This window comes from Neolamprologus brichardi, chromosome 17 (genome assembly GCF_056152115.1).
Source record: "Neolamprologus brichardi isolate AB-2024 chromosome 17, ASM5615211v1, whole genome shotgun sequence".
NCBI lineage: Eukaryota > Metazoa > Chordata > Actinopteri > Cichliformes > Cichlidae > Neolamprologus > Neolamprologus brichardi.
The window spans coordinates 906,213-926,157 of NC_142120.1; the positions used below are offsets into that span (position 1 = coordinate 906,213).

At 43.4% G+C, this 19,945-nt stretch overlaps 1 protein-coding gene across 2 annotated transcripts in view; it reads left to right on the top strand.

Annotated features, from left to right (window-relative positions):
- arhgef39 (Rho guanine nucleotide exchange factor 39) overlaps positions 1-19,945 on the top strand; it is a 58,538-nt gene that overhangs the window by 36,723 nt on the left and 1,870 nt on the right. The window contains exons 8-11 of one of the 2 annotated variants that reach the window (XM_087830902.1): positions 6,767-6,996; positions 14,681-14,769; positions 18,088-18,214; positions 19,835-19,932. In XM_087830902.1, coding sequence (XP_087687028.1) covers positions 6,767-6,996; positions 14,681-14,769; positions 18,088-18,214; positions 19,835-19,932 — 544 coding nt within the window. The remainder of the gene's footprint in view (positions 1-6,766; positions 6,997-14,680; positions 14,770-18,087; positions 18,215-19,834; positions 19,933-19,945) is intronic. The other variant, XM_087830903.1, reaches the window with a different exon arrangement.

Genomic DNA, 19,945 nt, shown 5'->3' on the forward strand with positions numbered 1-19,945 from the left:
CTTCTGGAGTAACGGTCAACCTTCACAGAAGAGTTGAGGCTGTGGGCCGGCATATTAAACTATGGATTAAAGCAAATAATCAGTATAGTGTATGCTACACATCATGTCAATAATAATTAGTGAATCATCAGGTTCTGTTATTTCCCCACGGCCCTGCTGGTTTTTGTCCTGGACGCCGCTCTGCTCGCCCTGCCACTGTCCCCACGACCAGTCACCTCGTGGACTCAAAGTTAAAAAGGAAGCCAAAATGTGTTGTCTGTGTGTGTGCAGGAGGAAATACATGTATGCATGATGTCCTGAGTCTGTGCTTGGTTATGACGGCGTGCTTTCTGTGTGTGTGGCTGTTTGTGTTGTACAGGCTGGAAGTGGCGGCTGAACAGCAGCTCTTCTTTCTAAGGCCGATGTGGGCATTAGTTTCAAAAGCTTTCTCTCATCCAAGTTCTCAGGCCCTCAAAACTCTGCTGTCAGCTTCCTTTCCAGCCAATAAAGCTCTGGTCCCACCAGGCAGACTTCAGAGCTGCAGGAGTACCACCTCACCCCGCAACCCCACACCGACTCATTCTCCTTCCTCCCCACCAATGCCACCTCTAATGTGGGTAAAAGAAAAGCTGCCTTTGACAGATGAGAAGCATCGGAGCCCCTCAAACATATTAAGTAGCTCTGTAGGAGATGGTGGGGGGGGGGTGTTTGTGCGCCACAAAGCCTGAATCAATGGGACATCAGTGCAGCAGGCAGCCAGCCTCTTTCCCTGGGAGGCCACAGTTTCATGTCTCTTCCTTTATTTTAAAACAAAGATGTCTCACATTTTATATCGTGCTTCACACGGATTCTCCCCTCGTGTCCTTTATGTGATTGATAGTTTCACACAGGTTTCCTTATGCATCATCTACCATTTCTGTTTCTTCTAATCACATTATGATTAATACAAGTTCAATAAATAGAAAGTAGAAAAGTGATTCTGTACTGAATTGTCTTTAAAGTGCAAAAATCATACATTTCTTTTATATTGAGTTCAATATAACAGCTACTATGGCTGCTCGATTATGGCAACAATGATAATCACGATTATTTTCACTAAGATCTCGATTATTTGACGATATTTATTTAACAATAACAATGTTGAATAATGACTTTAAAGATTGTCAAAAATAATATAAAATAGTGCAAATACTGATAACAGTGCAAATGTTTGCAATATAAGAAATAAATGAAAAATGTAAACATGTTTAGTGAAGTTTGCAGTGTTGCTCTGTGGTGCAGCTACGACACTGTAGCAAAGTTTACACACTGTGTCACTTGATCCACGTCTGACTCTGAACCCATAATGTTTCCACACCACTCAAGTTTTTTACCTCTCTTCAACCAACAGCAGTCACTCTCCTCTCCAAATAACTTCTGCTGAGCTTCCCGAGCTTCCCTCGGGTTCTCTTAATCAGCGGTCCCCAACCCCCGGGCCTCGTGAGTCGTTTGGTGCCGGGCCGCGAGAGTTGAGGCTCAGGTGTGAAATGTATAGTTTTCAGGGTTTTTATCGGTTTTCAGCGTTATTTTGTTATCGTTTTATCGTTTACTTGGTTTTCCTGGGTCTTTTCACGTGTGTTATGAATAAATCTTCTTTTTTTCGGTACCAGTACTAGTTTTATTTTGTTGTATTTATCCGCGACACCTTAAAGGCCGGTCCGTGAAAATATTGTCGGGCATAAACCGGTCCGTGGCGCAAAAAAGGTTGGAGACCGCTGCTCTTAATTGTTGTGACGCGTGTTTGAAACGCAGAGAGGTGCGCTCGATTTGCCACACGGAGCAGCGCGAGAGTAAAGCACGAGGGAGGGGCTAATAATCGGCTCGGTCATTTTTAATGATCGTTGAAAGCCCAGATCGTAATCCAGATTAAAATTCGATTAATTGAGCAGCCCTAGCTATTACGTTATATTATACACAGATATTCTAGGATTTGATGTTGATGATCAGTTGAACTCAAAGGGGAGTCGAGTCAAAGTTAAATCATTTACATGAAAAACAGTGAACGCTCATCTCTGCACCAAGGAGAAGGCTAGATGACATACTTTTACGTCTTACGATGCTGCAGCCACCCCCCACCCCCCGCTTTGTGTTGGAGTGGATGGTTGTTAAAAAAATGATTTTTCTGCTCATTCTTTATCCATTGTTATACAAAAATACATGTTATGAATCATATCTGCGATTTGATTGATTACTTTGATATTTTACAGACTTGACAGCTGTAGTATTGTTCAGTCTTTCTACTCTTGCATTCAACAACTCAGTAGATTTCAGTGGAGCTTAGTACAACGCCCCCAACACTGGCCATTCCCAAACAATGAGGATGAAGTACCTGCGGACTCGACACCCACCAATACTCAGTCGGCTCGATCTGTTATTCTCCTGCCTCGGACACATCCGATGAACAGGATACTAGAGTTGGGCGATTGGACAAATTTATCTATCGATGATAGGCTGAGGCTTTCATCGATCGTTTTTTCAGGGGGCGATTTATTTATTCATTTGCCCACGAGTGAGTTTGCTAATAATAACGGAGCTAATAGAAGCAGTCAACAGGATTTTTCTTTTTAAGTGCTGTCAGCATTAACGCGCTGTCATCAAGACTAACGCGATTAACAATTAACCCATCTGTGCGCAGAGTCAGAATCAATGAAATGTCTGTCAATGCATTTCAGCAGTTTGTCCAAAGTTTGTTTCTCTGCGCTCCAGACGAGTCGGCGCGTTAAAGAGTTTAATTGCATTTAAGCTGCAGAAACGCTGACAGCGATTTGTTTGTTTGTTTTTGTGGGGAAATTAGTTCGTCCATGTTCGGACTCCTTCTGTGTGTAATCGCGCAAATCAGTCCGTGCATGATCACATTGCCCCGCCCATCAGAAAGTCTGCGAATGAGCGAGTGTACCGCCCATCGTCGATTACTGGACCCTACAGGATACAGTTTCAGCATGAGGGACACTGGTCACACGTGACTACCTGAGCAAGAACACCGACATGTTAAAAAGCTTCATAACAGGGTGCGACTACGAAATGACCCGTTCTAATTTTAGTGAAACAGGTCAACTTCTTCAATTCAGTTTTTTAATACAGCGCCGAGTCACAACAACAGTCACCTCAGTGCTTTTCAGATCCTACAATAATACTTTGAACTCTAAAAGTCAGGCCGAGCGGCTGCTCGTGGAAAAGACGCGTTAGAACAGGTGCAGGAAGGACAACTGCCAGGAAGACTCCACCCGAAGGTGGGGCGAGAATGTCAAGCCAGCCCGGCAGATCGATCACGAATGATTATGATTGATGATTATGAGGGACAAAGAAGAAAAACCAAGAACAACCAACCCCAGCCCCAAAATGCCGAACCCTGCCAATTATGGCTACCGTCCACTTTACCACATGGAGAAAGTGTCCAGCATTATTTTAGAGATCTGAGGCGAAGAACGAGTCTGTTTTGCTGATACACATTAAAGGGATTATTTGCACGTGAACAAATATTTTGGGAGAAAGGCTGGTTTGATATGTGGGTTTTTATTTTTCCCTTCAGAGCACGTTTGTTCTTGTCCTTCTTTGCTCTTTCTTCTTTTCTTAGATTGTTTTTCTGAGTGTCAGTTATTGTTTTTGTAATCAGCTGTTTGTTATAATTCTGCTGATTTTCTTTGTTAAACTTGTTAAAATGATTCTATTGTTTTCAGTTTGTTATGTATAAGATTTTATTTAAATTAGATTTAATCTCCAGGCTTCACACAAAGTGTCATAGCATGTGTCTTGACTGTTTGAGAGGCATTTTAAAAGCAATTTGATCCCCACTCGGCCCGGCCTCTTAATCTCACTGGACTCGTCTGTAGCTGAAAACGTCCTCTCCGAGCCCCAGAGGCACAGCTTCGGCCACTCGGGCTCGCTGCAATCACAGGCTATTTGCTCGGGCAATTACAAAAACGCCCTGGACTCAGGATAAATTTTAATCTTATATCCAAATGTCAGCCCTGCTTGCTTATTAGCTATCAGCATCCTGCTGCCAATCACAGGGAAAGAGATGAGTTTTCCTCAGCGACCGGAATACTAGAAATTACTTCTTCTTGTTGTAGAAGGCAAAATATTGTTGTAGTTTTCTTTCTAAGATTACGGGGTCTTTACACTACAATATAAAGTGCCTTGAATTTCAATTTCAGTTTATCTACTTCAGAGGGACAATGCAGTTTAACATGGCTCCTATAGCATGAAATTGATGTGCTGTAGAGTTTGAGGCTTCAGGTGACGGTTGTTGTGATCGGCACTATAGACATACAATTGAATGTTCAAAGATGACTAAATGTTTGACAAATTAGTATTTTTATTATTATTTTTATTATTAAAAGTAGTCAGCGCAGTCTTAATGGATGTCACAGTGAAACCAGTGGTGGGCAGTTATTTTTCCAAGTGGCCGTGTGAGAAACTGGGCCTGTTATGAGCAGCTGCACCAATAAATACTAATAAACTCCTCCTGGTAACACAATGAGCCAATGAAGCTGTGAACTCAGTAAAAACATTTATTTTTACTATTTTCAGCATTTTATCAGGATATAATCAACATTCTGAAAAACAACTGGAAACTAAATGTGGATGTGAGAAGTCTGACAGTGTTGCTGTTTAACTTCTTCATCAGCAGCTTTTCAGTTTATTTGGTTTTTAGGAAGAAATCGAGTCTGCTTCACCTTTGAGTTTATGACAGGTTCAGTGTCTGAGGTGGAAATAAAGACACCGAGAGGATCTGCATGTGGACTCGTTCACCCCCGAGAATATTTGTGAATCCAAATAGTGCCAACATCTCAGTAACACTACTCCTGCTCTACTGCAGTAGAGTTTAAAATCAAACACTCTGTGATTGTGTGCTCGTGCTCTAATGACGTTTACTGTTTGGTTAGATTGTAGAACTGATTTGTAGAAGAGCTCCTGGTGTGTGATGCAAAGCAGAAATACTTTGAGTTCTGGGTTTATATGAGTCACTTTATCTGGCATCCAATTCAATTTTATTTACACAGCACCAAATCACAACAACAGCGCCTCAAGGTGCTTTATGTTGTTAGGCAGACCCTACAATAATACACATCATATGACCCCCTATGAGCAGCACTTTGGTGACAGTGGGAAGGAAAAACTCCCTTTTAACAGGAAGAAACCTCCAGCAGAACCAGGCTCAGGGAGGGGCGGGGCCATCTGCTGTGACTGGTTGGGGCCGAGCACATGGCCCCGCCCCTCCCGTCCAACATGTTTTTCCATTACAGATTTGGACCCATGATTGTAACACCTTAGTGTATTAGAATGGCAAAGGCCACCAAATGATCCTCTGATGGAGAGTTTTTAAGAAGAGTTTACTGGGTTTTGTTATTTTATGTGAAATCACAAAGTTGGTTTTGACTTCATCGCTGGGTCTGTAATGCTGGTAAAAAAGAAAGAAAGGTTCAGATGTCTGTTCTCGGTCTGCGTCAGTCAGCTTTGTGTATTCGCTGCATGTTTAGTTTCATAATGGCGATTCAGATTTCTTGTGCACTGTCCATTTCTTTAGCTGGTTGACCCCAGGTGTTTAAACTGGTCTAGTTTCTCTGTTCCTTGCAGGCCTGTTGTTAAACCCGTCTCCCCCGTTCACACATATTCTTGCTGCTTCTGCCTTTCATTCCTCGTCTCTTCAGAGCATACCTCCACATCTTCAATCTGCTCCCTACAGTCTCATTTGCAGTTGTCATAGACCACTAAGACTCCTGCCTGACCTCATCTGCCAATCCGTGCATCACCACTGCAAACAGACCAGAGTAGATCCTGATGTAATCTCGCCCGGCTGTCTCGACTCCTCCTCGAGCTTTTGCCATTTAATCCTCGACTCCTCCTTCTCTTCCTCTTCTTGATTTCTGCAGTCATCCTAAAAACGTCCAGCGCTGTCTACCTGCCACCACTTTCTCGTCTTATATCTCTCAGTTTGGCCTTTCTGCATAAGATATAATCCACCTTTGAGCACCTCCCTTTGCTGTTATATGTCACCTATGTTCTTCCCGCTTCTTGAAATGTCTCGACCACAAGTATTTCCATCTTTTCAAAAATCCATTACCATGTAATCCATGTCCTTGGCACCATGGCCACCCAACACCTCATTATCACTTCTGTTCCCTTTATCTATATGTCCACTGACGTCTGCTACTCTGACAGCCTGAGAGCCACAAACACTGACAACATTCAAAGATCCTGACTAACGCTTTCTTCACTTTGCCAAAACTATTTGCATTCTGTTCTTTTAAGATTAACCCTACACGTACTATCTGCACCCTGCTGGAACAGCTGGACTCCACCTCGCTTCCATGTAGACTCCTGCATGCACATATATCTGCCTTCTTTCTCTCCGTCATGTAGGCAGGCTTTAAAGTCCCTACTCGCACCTCCACACTCTGCCTTTCTTCTCTCCTCCTGCCTCTTTCTTTGTCTTTGGCCAGCGGTAACAAGTTTCAGCCCCCTGCTGCCCAACAGCACCCAGGCCCTGACAGATCCACTCATTCTGCATGAATGTGATGTAACCCTCCCAATGTATCCAGCCTTGAGACCTGCACTAAGAGTATGCTGGCCCTCTTATGGCTCCGTTAATGAATACATGTTTATGCTTAAATCCCAAGTTCGCATTGACCAAACTGGTCATGGTCAACCAAAGGGCCGAATGTGGCCTGCAGGCTGTCCAGAGTATCTAATGATGGATGTATATATGTGTATAATACTGTTTTCTGTTTGTTCTTACTCCACACAGGGAGGTGGTTCATCTGCGAGGGCTGGCTGAAGGTGGTCCCACCAAAGGGTGCAGAGGCCAAGCCTAAAATGTTCTTCCTGTTCTCCGACATGCTGCTGCAGGTCAAGCGTTGCAGCTCCCTGCGTTCCACCAGTGGGCAGAAGTTTACTGCCCAGCATGCCTATCCACTGCAGGACTGCAGCGTGGAGAAGGTGTTTGGCCACACGAGGAGCCAGGGAGGCCTGCTCAGTGTAAGTGTCTGCCAGCTACCAGTAGAGGTGGGAATCACCATACATCCCACGATACGATATTATCACAATATTTAACGCACGATACGATATTATTGCAATTTTTAAAATATTTTGCGATATTCAGATTCTGTACATAAAGGTAAACTTTATCAATATTCATTTTCTCTAATATCAAAGTCTCACACTCAGTCTTTCTCTCATTTCAGTTTTATTGTTGACAAACTGAACGGTTTGTATTACAGTCTAGTCCAACTTAACTGAATCAACCATCTGGTACAATTATAGCTATTCTGAACTATGCAGTTTATGAAAACTATGCAGCCCCTTCAGCAACTGAAGAATTTGAAAGTAAATTAAAACAAAATATAATTTTACATTAAATAAAAAAGTTTTAAACTTAATTAAAATAAAACATGTCTTAAATTAAAATAAGTAAACTGTCATGTTTATTAAACACATTTGGACAGTGAAGGAATGTCAGGATTCTTGCTCAGAAAAAGGATCAACATGCTCTGAAGTCAGAGCACAAAAACCTTTTTGTAACAAAATATCGATTTCTGCTGTCCCTGTATCCATACATTATTAGCAAACAAAATATCACCATAGCTACCAGTCACTGAAGAGCCAGCAGAGAGGGCTCAGCCGCAACCGTTGTATGAACGGTATCTTCTTACAGTTAGAGCTGTAAGGATTATGGAAAACGACACAACGTTTTTAATGTTGCCTGTTTACATTATTACAATTAAGATGAGATTGAAGTTCAGACTTTGAGCTTTAATTCAAGGCTTTAACAAAAACTACAACCTTACCTGTTCAGGTGTTACAGTCATCACATATTACAGATTCAGTCCCCATTTTTCAAAACACTCGTTTTTAACAAGGTATAAAGTGATGATATTAATATGAACCATTCCCCCATTATTATGTAAATGCTCACTGTGCTGTCATCATGATGGCTGTGAGAGTAGGGCTGCACGATTTTGCATAAAATGAGAATCACGATTCTCTCACGATTTTCTTTTCCAGTATAAATATTTGTTGCACTTATTAACTGCACGTCAACTTCGTAACAGTTGAGACTGAACATAAAAACAATAAATAAACATAAAAACAATAAATAAACATAAAAACAACAAATGTCTCACGTTTTGTTGTTGCCGCAAAATGTTGTACTGCTTGAAATTGTGTCTCCACCGTTGCTCGACACTGCGTGTATAGAGCAGGTAGTGCAACAATAGAAAAATAGCTGCGGGACGGCACTGTGTAGCGTTTGTCTAGGGTGTTGATCGTTTTCCTGAATCCCTCGTTTTGCACAGTGTTGATGGAGACATATCTTTGGTCAGGTGATAAGTAACATCCTCCGTAATTTCTTTGTGCCTGCGGGAGTTCGACGGGTATAGGGAAGCGCTGTATAAGGTTCCCGTTATTGATGTTTGGGTGGTTGACCGGGACGGATTTTCTCCTGTCACTTTCTCGTCATCCCTGACGTGCTCTCGTTGTTTTTCCCTGCCAATTTTAGCAGCCAGCTTCTGTATCACGTGGTATAAGGCTCCGCCCTCGTCATTTGTTGAGCAGGAAGAGTGAGCGCTTGTTTTCATGCAGATTACGTCCCGGATCAAAATGCGGTACAATCGTTGTCTTTTTTCTTTTTTTTAAATCGTTGTCATTTGGAAATGAGATCGCACATAAGTATGAATTGAGATCGCGATTTTCTAACGATTAATCGTGCAGCCCTATGTGAGCGTTATGGAAACATCGTTCTTATTGTAGAATTGAGCTCCGTGTGTGTTTCTAATGAAACCAACAGAAGTGTCCTGCACTGTTTCTTCCAAATGTTGGGAAAAGCTGAACTTGGAAAGAAAACTGTTTTCTTGGGCAGGTGGGGAGACATCTGTTCACTGATTTCAGGTACACATGACTGACTCTTTAGCGGAGCATTATTTCATTTCCACTTTTGACGCATGTAGCTTTGATTTGTCTTACTTACAGTTCCTCGATGATTAGTGGTATGATGTGTAAAAGTTTGCTGAATGTTTTCAAGCCTCGCTCCATTAAATGTCATTGAGTCCTGCGTGTTGGCGGAGACCTGTGCTCCTCCTCTTCCTCTCCTCCCTCATCACCTCTAATCCTTGTTGAAGTAGCCCAAAAGTTGAACTTTGAATGTGTTTCTCCGCGCGGTCCATCCATCTCGCAGGTCTGTGCAGCTGCTTGCTGACAAATTGTGTCTAAATGATGTAGCTGCTGTCATGAAACATTCAAAGGAAGGAGTTGCGCGTCATTGAGCAAGGAACCAAAGCGTTTATGCAGCGAGTGTTTAGTGCCAGTGCTGCACGGTATCAATATTCATTTCTGCTGATCGCTCAAAGAGCTCTTTATGCAGCGCTGCTAATGCGCTTCCCTGTGATCCAGAGCAGCCACGTCTGATGCTTGTGCTGTCCACTGCTTCTGCTCAGCTTGTTAGAAGCATCTTTGCATGTTTCCTGTCAGTAAAGCATTTGTCACAGAACTGGTAGCACACAGTTGCTGATAGATCTACAACATAGAAACCAATAAAACCCAACCGGGACGTCAAACGTACGTCCACGGGCTGGATGTGGAGACAGTTATATCCGCCCGCGAGATGATTTCACACAGCGGTTATTAATGGGCCGTCGGTACGTGGAAGTCAAACCTTCAGCCCTGTGAGACTTTATTTTAATGGTCACGCCACGCGGCCAATGGCAGACTGGGATCGTACCATTATGTCAAAGAAGGAAAGGGGTCAGATGTTCCAAAGACAGCAGGTGCAGTGGTGCAGGCCAGGTACGCAGAGAGACGGCGAGCCAGATTTAAATGCAAACCTCAAACGAGCAGCGTCTGGCTGCATTTCAATGATCCTGGAGACTGAAAGGATGAGTGCAGAATGTAGAAAAGTAGAGCTGGATAAACCCGTGATACACGTTTTATTTTTAGCCAGTTTCCACCGTGGAGGACAAAAAGTTCCACATCTGTACAGACCTCATGTGTTCTTGAGAGAGGCTCAAATGTACAGTTAAATATTACATAAAATAAACTAAATACAGTTTCAACTACAGTTTAAAAAACCTGCAACTTTCTGTCATTTTACACGTTTATTTCTCGTCCAAAGAGTCGTGCAGACAGCAGCTGTTTCTTCATCATCAGTTAAATGTGTGACTTCCTCTGCACAGAACGCATCAGTGGTCCAGCTGTTTGTGGCCCACGATGGAAAATGAGTTTGACGCTCCTGAGACAGACAAAACAAATAACCAGTTTAATTCTTTATTGGGGGGGGCCTGTAGGCCTTGTAGGCCCCAGGAGAGAGCCCTGCAGCACTCCGTTAGTGTTACTGAGTTAAATAAGAAGACGAAACAACAAAACTTTTCACTTTCGTCTGACGCAGGACTCTTTGTCTTCTTTGATTCCTAGCTGGCGTCAGGCCTGGATCCTAAGCCCGTACGCCGCAGTGGGTGCCAATGGTTGTTGAATTTCCTTCACAACTCGTTTCCCTGCATGGAGATCATTGGCGATTGTCCTGGCCTTGTCGAGATTTATTCTGCGATTTCTGATGTTACCTTCGACCTGTTTTAGCCATGTTTTTCTTCGGCGCCGTTCGTTGGATTCTCCACTGTGTGGGACGTTTATGCCAGAGAAGTTGGCGTCGTAGTCGGCTCGCGTCCACACATGGCCAAACCATTGCAATCGGCGTTTTTGAATTCCTCGATTGGCAGTTGGTTGTCACGTCTCCGTCAGATGTCCTCATATCGAAGGCGGTCTCGAAGTGATTCTCGTAATATCTGCCGAAGGCAACGCATCTGGAAAACTTCGAGCTTGTTGAGGTCTGCTTTAAGCAATGTCCACGTTTCTGATCCATAGAGTAGAATCACCAGGATCAACGTCTGGAAAAGGCGGATTTTGGTCGAGATGGAAATATTGGTTCACTTCCACAAGCACCACTTTAAAAATGCGGATGCTGCAGTCGCTTGACCTATTCGACTGTGGATATTAATAAGTGACTTTTATGTTAATGTTTGTTTGTAATGGAGCACTGTAATGAAAAATCATTTCCCCCAGGGATCAATAAAGTTTTCTGATTCTGATCGTATCAGTAATTACTCTATTTATTTATCATTTATTTATAGAGTAATTGGAGCTGTTGTCAGGGCTCAGCCAACAGGCCGTCAGGTTTCAAACTGAGTGTATCAAATGTTAAAAATGGGGAAACATCCGTCAAACACAACAAGACTGTAGGATTTCATGTACAGATGATTAACTGTGAGATATGTCCGCACCTTTCATGCTTCATTTATCACGTGGATCATCATGGACGTTTTCATAGGTTGGTTAAAAAATGCATTTACTTTTATTAATAAACGTTTACGTTTTAAAAGGATTAATAAACACTTATTTTACATCAAAGAGGTCTGGCAAACGAGTTTATATCATAAACACGATCCAATAAAAATAAACAGGAAAATAACCAGTCGGGTGATTCTGATCAATATCACGTATTGATTCTCACTGAGTTCTCATTGGCTCCTCTCATAGCAGGACACAGTAACTGGTTACATTTGTGCACGTTGGAGCTGTTTTTACAGAGAAACCTTTTCTTAAAAGTAATGCAGTAGAAAGTAATGAGTTACACTACTTTCACCTAAAATAGTCTAATAATCACAGTTATTATGTAACAGTTCAGCTTTTCAGTGAAGCTGCAGCTTTATAACGATATAAACCTGTAGGCTGCGGAATCCGTGTCCTGATGAGGACATGCGTGATCTTTTTCTCAGTGTTTAGGTGTGAACACAAAGCCGAGCGCACACAGACTTTACAGTGATGCCACAGTGATTCTGCTTGAGCAATAAGAGCAGGTGGACGGCGAGGCTGCAGCCCGACTGCTCGCCTGTTTCACTGCTGGAGGTCTGCATGCACTCAGCTTCAGCATCACTCTGCATTCTTGCTTTGTGCAAAGCACTGAAGTTGTGATCGTTGTGTGTTCGTTGTGTGTGCACTTGTGTGTGCACTTGTGCAATAAAAATAAAAGTTTGGTCCATGTTCACGCTGCCATATTTTAGACTGCGTGACTATTTTCTCCCAGCAAACAAACTGAAATCAGCACAAGTGCAGCTGGAGTCAATGAGCTAAACTGACAGGCTAACGCGAGCAGGCTAATGATTCCAACTTGACGGCCTACTGGGAACCAGTTCTCACTTCCATCCCGACTAACCAGCCTGTGTAAAAGTCCACAGCAGCGCTCAGTCGGCAGTATGAAGCGTCATATTTGGATGTGTTGTTTGAGGACGTTGAACCTGTTCATCCTGATTCAGTGACATCTGCAAAGAAAACAGCATTTTTTCTAAATACTACTTTAATGCTCATTACTTGTAGTTTTTTATATTTTGTGTGAGTTTGCAGTGAAAATCTTCACACAGAGCAGAGTCGCAGTGATGTGACGGCTTGTCATGACCAGGCCAGACTTCACAGTTAAAAGCCCTGAGAATTAAAATCATCCTTCAGCAGACTAATGAAAAGGAAACTGATGGAGAGATCACACTCAGCTGTGTTACAGGCAGTGCGTGTTTTAAGGACTGAGGAGTGCAGTGATGGGCGCCTGCTGTTACCTCAGTGCTGGATCAGATTAAGCTACAGATCCATCTCCTCTGGGCCTCCAGTAAATACGTCTTCCTCCAGCCTGTCGCCGCTCTGTGCCCGTCCCGCTGCATGTTATCTAATGGCAGAAATGGCATTTCATTAGCCTCTTATACCACGGAGGCCCAAACGCATACTCGATAGCGTTACGCGTAATTCCTCATAAGGACACATTATTGATCCCTACGTGAACTCGAGGAAAAAGACTGTCAGCACACCGGGGCCCTCCTTATACGGGGCCATGAAGTATTAAAGTCAAATTAAATTTGACAGCTGTAAATGTCATGGCAATCTATATGCTAAGTATTGGAAAAAACAAAAAAACCTAAAACGTTTTATTAAAATTTCCAGTGCCCCCTCCCCCGCTGGGTCTTATTTGTGGCTCGACGTCCATTTTTCTCTTCGTTTTGCGTCTTTTCCTTCCGAATGTGTCGGCTTTCTGTATCCTCTCCCCTCTGCTCCCTTCCTACTGCTAATATCCTCTCATTACTTGAATATTTTCCCACATCCCTGACAGATTCTCTTTGATGTATAAATAATCAAGCTAAATTATGTGCAGTGATGAGGCGCTGCTGTATTATACAAAGTCATTTCTACCTAAGAGGGTCAGATTTCCTGACAAATTCCTAATTACGACATCTCAACAGAAGTGGAATCTATTTGTGCAGAAGCAACCAGCCCTCCCTGAGCAGCGAGCGCCTAATATCATGCAGCACTTAGTCCGGCCCCTTTCACTGAACTTGGTGCTTTTGATGATGGTGCGTTTGAAGTCTTAATGTCTAATAAGAGACTATCGTCATTGTCTGATGAGCTGTAATCTCCTCTGTACTGGCTAAAGTTGATCTATCAGAGCTCAACGAGCTACTAGTCTCTGCAGAGAAATGTTAAAGGCTCTTTAAGGTGGAGATTGTGATCTTTAAACAGTTTCCCTGATGTAACTGCTGCTCTGAAAGCACCTTTTGTTTGGCTTAGATTTGTTCAACGTGTACATCCTGAAGCTGGACTGAGTAACGTGAACAAGAGAACTGATAATTGACTCGTATAAAGTCCTGTCAATACAGAACAGAGAAGAGATATGAAGACGCCGTCCAGAACAATGCAGTTTTCTCTAAATTGGTTGTTAGATTTTGTTAGTTTAATTGATGCCTGGATTTTATATTCAGTCAGGATTTAAAAGCAGCAGTTTTCTTTGTGTGGAGCTGATCTGGAGACACAGTTTTAGCTGGTTTGTGTTGACCCCTATAGCTTTTATTGTGCAACTGCAGCCCAGTGTGCAGCTTTTACGGTTCATCTGCCCGCAGCAAGTCTGTAATGCAAGACCTGCTCTGTGATTGTACACAGTGCTGTGGAATGACATCATCCTCTGATTTAATCTGGAACAAACTGTTAAAGTGAAATCGAAAAAGGTTTCCCAAAAATACCAGCACAGCTCTTCTTGGAATGCATTATTGTTACATTGTTACACCCCCTAACCCTGAAATGTATTGTTACATTATTATTGTTACATTGTTTTACATTTCAGGGTTTTTTGCTGTAAACTGATCGACCGCACTTACAACTTATTACATCACGACTGAGAAGAAGTTCTTATCACACGCAGCTCGTCTTCATCAAGTATTAGAACCAGCTGGCAGCACATTAGGACCAACAGCTACTGTAAACCCATGCCTTGCTCAACAGCACAATGACGGGCAGCGGTTCGTCCTTCTTCCCATTTCATCAGGATCTGATTTAGTTTTATCTGAACTGGTTCCCAGTCAGATTTTGAAATCATAGTTGGATTTGAGGCTCGTAGTTGGTGTATTGTAAAGAGTAAAGCCACCGAGGTAGAGTAGGTCACCTGCTGATTGGCAGGTTGGCGGTTCCATCCGCGTCTGGTTCAGTCTGCATAGCATTAACCCCACGCTGCTCTCTGAACGTTAGACAGAAAAAAAAGTGCCTATGTGAGCGGGTGAAGGAGGCGAGTTGTGCAGTTGCTTGTGTGGAGGAGAAAAGCACCATATAAGAACCCGTCCATTTACCAAATTTCATCTCTCCACAGCTGACCTTCCCCAGAGCCAATCTGCTGCTGATGTCCAGCAACCAGGAGAACCTCAACAACTGGTACCAAAGCCTGAGTTCAGCTATCAGGTAAACTGTGGCAGATATCTGCTCTGTTTGTGCGTCTCACCTGCAAGTTACCCTGATATAAGTAACATTAACCACCCTGCTCTAGCGTGAAGCCAAACCCGGCTCTTACATTTAACACAAAATCTTGCAGTTTGTCCTTTGAATGTCTGTTTTAAAGTCGGGAACAAATATGAGTAGTTTCATAACTGCTCCTAGTCACAGTTGATCAGAGGAACTTAGCACAGTTGCACGTTGTTATATAATGAGCAGATAACATTTGATTGTACAGGTGTGGAACGATTCTTCAACACAGGCTGTTTTGCTACCTCAGGCCTGCCCGGCTCTCAGACAGCCTCTTGCCATTAATCAGTCAGACCTTAGTAATTCTACTCCCAGCCTACCTGGCCCCAGCTCCCTAGAGGAGGACTTGGGTCAGCCCTGCTATATGGAGCCACTGGATGTGGTGAGGGCCCTGACCTCGGTGTGCCCAGCCAGGCTAATTAGTTTATCACTTTGTCAGTTAGGAGAGAGGGGAGGCTGTCAAAGAGCTCAGACCAGGCAGCAGATGGGGGCCTAGACAGGCTGTCAGCTCTAAACTCCAGGCAGTGTAATTAGCTGTGGGGGAAGACGGAGGAGAGGACAGGCTGAGAGGACCAGGGGTCAACAGCACTCACACCACTGGGGAGCAGTGTGAGGCTGAAGGGTGTGTGTGCTTGTCCATACGTAACTGAATTATTGATTTAATAAAGACTGCAGGGCATCGTGACTGACATCTCCGAGGCTTTTGGATATCGCTCTAAGTGATGACCGAAAAGTGTTTAATGCTGTTAAGTTTCATTCGTTTTGTGTTTATTTTTAATTAATTTTCATTTTCTCTGTGTTTCTGATGGAAACACCACATTTCCACTCATACTGCTTAGCTGTGATTTCATTTTAATCACTAGTATCTGTAGAAAAGATTTTTCTTTTTATCAACAGCTAATAAAACACCATGTTTTGCTGTTACACACCTAGCCCCTTAATGCTAACCATGACAAGTAGTTCACTCACCCTTGAGCTAGCTCAGACTTAAGTCTAATTTCTGGCTCAAAACAGGACTTAACCCAGTAGTCTGAGCCACTTTAGATTTTTGACTATGGTGCAGTCACGGTTAATGTCCTCACTACGCATTTAAAACCTGACCGAGCACACAGTCACATTTGTGCAGCTTCTTAGAAGCTTAACCTAAAACTCTGTGACAAAGTGCGTAATCCTTAGGCTGACTGGAAAGATTTGCTTGCCCCATAGGGATGTATAATGCATCGTCCCAAGGGTGAACCCAATTACTACCATTACTACTAATTGCAAGGTCAGTGGTTCAGTCACTGGTTCCTCCACTTCACATGTTGAAGTGTCCTAAAGTGAGACACTTGAGCCTAAGTTGGCCCTGAAACGTCTGTTTGGAGTATGTGTGCTGCAATGTGAGGGACATTCCTTATCACGCTTTATAAGCAACTTGATTATGTTTGTGGTCTGAGGCCACTGATCCTGTTTTTATATTTACAACACGAGTTCCCGGTGATGATTTCACAAGGTCATTGTACGTATTTTAAAGTTTGCAGGTGGAATCAGCTGAGAGGAGGCGGCCTCCTTTCAGAGCTCTGTATGAACTGATAACGTTCTGAGACCAAAGACTACGACTAAAATATTTATGTCGTTTTCAGGTCTTTGTTTACAGGAACAATGACACAACACTACCAGTGCTAAATCCTTTGGCTCAGACCTGCGAGTAATGTGTCATTGTTACCTGTTAATCTGATAAGAGGGGAGCAAACCACTAGTTACAGATAAAATGATACCAATGAGGACCAGTCAACCAGAGAATATAAAGTACAATGGTGTGGTGATGGTTTCCAGTTGGTAATAAATCTTGGTGTCCCGTGATAAACAGAATCCAGACGATGGAGAGAATGAGCAGTTCATTTAATTACATCCAGGATTCACCTCAAAGACAAACACGATTGAAGTCCAACTTCAGTCTCAGTCACTGTGTGGCTTAAAGGAAAGTTTACCATCAATCACAATACCTGAATATCTGGATGAGGCCACAGTTTCAATAGAAAGAGAAGGAAGTACTGCCGACACCCTCTTCCTGTTTGAGACCAACGTGACCTTTGTTTTTTTCTGCATTTAAAATCATGTTGAGCTGACCCAGCTGTGACTGTATGCAATCAAAAGCTAGCTGTTGGAAAACCACGTCGTACGAGCACCACAGTAAATAATCGTGTCATCTGTGTAATAATGGAGAGATGCTTTTAGATTTTGTCCCAAGCCGTGAAGATCAATAGTGTAGGCCCCAGGAGAGAGCCCTGCAGCACTCCGTTAGTGTTACTGAGTTAAATAAGAAGAAACAACAAAACATTTGTTGAAACAGTGAGCGTTTCACTTTCGTCTGACACAGGACTCTTTATCTTCTTCTTTGATTCCTAGCTGGCGTTAGGCCTGGATCCTAAGCCCGTACGCCGCAGTGGGTGCCAACGGTTGTTGAATTTCCTTCACAACTCGTTTCCATGCATGGAGATCATTGGCGATTGGCCTGGCCTTGTCGAGATTTATTCTGCCATTTCTGATGTTACTTTCGACCTGTTTTAGCCATGTTTTTCTTCGGCGCCGTTCGTTGGATTCTCCACTGTGTGGGACGTTTATGCCAGAGAAGTTGGCGTCGTAGTCGGCTCGCGTCCATTCGACACACATGGCCAAACCATCGCAATCGTCGTTTTTGAATTCCTCGATTGGCAGTTGGTTGTCACGTCTCCGTCAGATGTCCTCGTATCGAAGGCAGTCTCGAAGTGATTCTCGTAATATCTGACGAAGGCAACACATCTGGAAAACTTGTTGAGGTCTGCTTTAAGCAATGTCCACGTTTCTGATCCATAGAGTAGAATCGGCAGCATCAACGTCTGGAAAAGGCGGATTTTGGTCAAGATGGAAATATTGGTTCACTTCCACGAGCACCACTTTAAAAAAGTGGAAGTTGACCTATTCGAGTGTGGATCTCCGCCATGGACGCGACTTTCTCGATCAGTGAGTCCAGCTATTTGAACGGCTAAACTTGCTCTATCTGGATGTCGTCAGGTGGACAATGAAAACATAGTCAGTCGGTGTTGGATACAGACTTTCTCACCTGGTCCTTTTCATGTCGGACAGTCAGAACTGAACCGGGGGCTTCTTAGTGACCAGAGTGTTGCATGCAAAAAAGACCACAGTGTCAAACTGGTTGTAAACTGTTTACTGGATGCCATTAAATGGTGCAATTAAAAAACTGAATTAGTAAGTTGCTGCCTGTTTTATTTTGTACAGGAAGCAGAATTCTAAGCAGACGGTGATCTATCAAAGAGACGAGCTGTGCCGCAGACCTCTGCGCTCTGCCGCCGATAGCCACAACACTGCCAACACCGCCAACGCCGCCAGCAGAAAGAGAAACATGGTGGGTGTGTCTTTAAGTTACCAAACAGATTTTTAGGTCACTTTAACTGTTGTGTTACCAAACTCTATCCATTATTTTAATTTCTGTGGTTGACCAGCAGTGGATACTTTGTTGTAACATGCTTGTATACTGAGAGCAAAACTGGTGGATTGGTCACGGTCCCCACAGCATTATCATCACAGCATCAAGTCTTTGTTGTTGGTCTCTGCGCTTAACGGGTTTTGTGTCCAGCTTGGATTCGCCGTCTTCCTGCCGTGTCAGATACAACCTCAGACTGAGACGTTTAAACGTGGCTGAGTCTAAATGAACGAGTCTTAAATCTTTTCTGAATTTTACCAACAGTTTACACATTTATGACAACCAGATAGAGATGTTGATGAAGCTCACATCACGAACACGCACAAGAAAAATGGTATAAATGTTTGGGAATGAGCTGGTGTTCTGCATGCATCTGTCATAAAACTTATCTCCTTATATCAACCAGATTTAAAGAACCCCACTGATGTCATTCCACAGTGTCTCTGCACAGTCATTGGCTTTAATGACAACGCTACCACGAGTAGTGAACAGCATTTAGGACATGAAGTTTGGCCGATGCATTTAAAGCTGTTGGTAATTCTCAGCATTTACTTGCTGCCCCTCTAAATAAATGAGCAGTCACAGCAGTGACAATCACAGTCATGCCTCTGATCTTAGTGCATCCACTTTGTCATTTATTTGAATACGTTTAAAATGAATCATTAAACCTTACATGCATGTGCACCAATCACCACACATCACGTCCACGCCCACACGGCGTTTTGAAGCAAGTGTAACACTGCCAGCTTCTCACAGATGTGAGTCCACTATGGAAAAGAACCAAAGAGAAGGATGTGAAACTATAAAAGTCAACGTTTTTGCAAAGGAGTGGCCGTCTCTTGGTGACACGCTGCAACTGAGTGTAGGCGGCGTGTATACAGTGGAAACGCCCAGCGGCTGTGATCTGGCCCACAGCTGGACCACAGCTGACCCACGGCTGACCCAGAGCTGACCCACAGCTGGCCCACAGCTAGCCCACAGCTAGCCCACAGCTGACCCACAGCTAGCCCACAGCTAGCCCACAGCTGACCCACAGCTAGCCCACAGCTGGCCCACAGCTGGCCCACAGCTGACCCACAGCTAGCCCACAGCTGACCCACAGCTAGCCCACAGCTGGCCCACAGCTGGCAGGAGCGGCAGCTCTAAGTGGACGTATACGAAGCAGAATTTCTTTGATGTTTAGTCTCTTAACTCGTCCAGCTTCTACTGAGCTCTGCTGACTGCCACATCATCATCATCATCATCATCATCATCATCGATTATTATGGGGATTTATTTTACGTTTAACAATGACAAACCACAGCATCCCCGTATCGTGATGTTTTCACTAATGTGCTTTTGGTTAAATGTGTTGTTCAAAATAAAACATGAATAAACTTTTAAAGTTTAAATATTAATCCTGATATTTTCAAATGGTGATGATTAATTAATAAATGAGTGATATTTCTTCTTAAGCTCAAATCTTGCTGCCTGTTTAGTCATTTTTACATTACACAAGTTTAAGCTCCTGTCTTCTGTTTGTTCCTCTGCTGCTTATTTCAGCTCTCTGCTGAGATCAGTGAGCTTCCTCAGGAGCCTCCAGTTGAGCAGGAGTACAGCGCCCCCAAGAGGATGAAGCCCTCTGATGCTTCAGAGCAGAGGTGGGATGTTTTT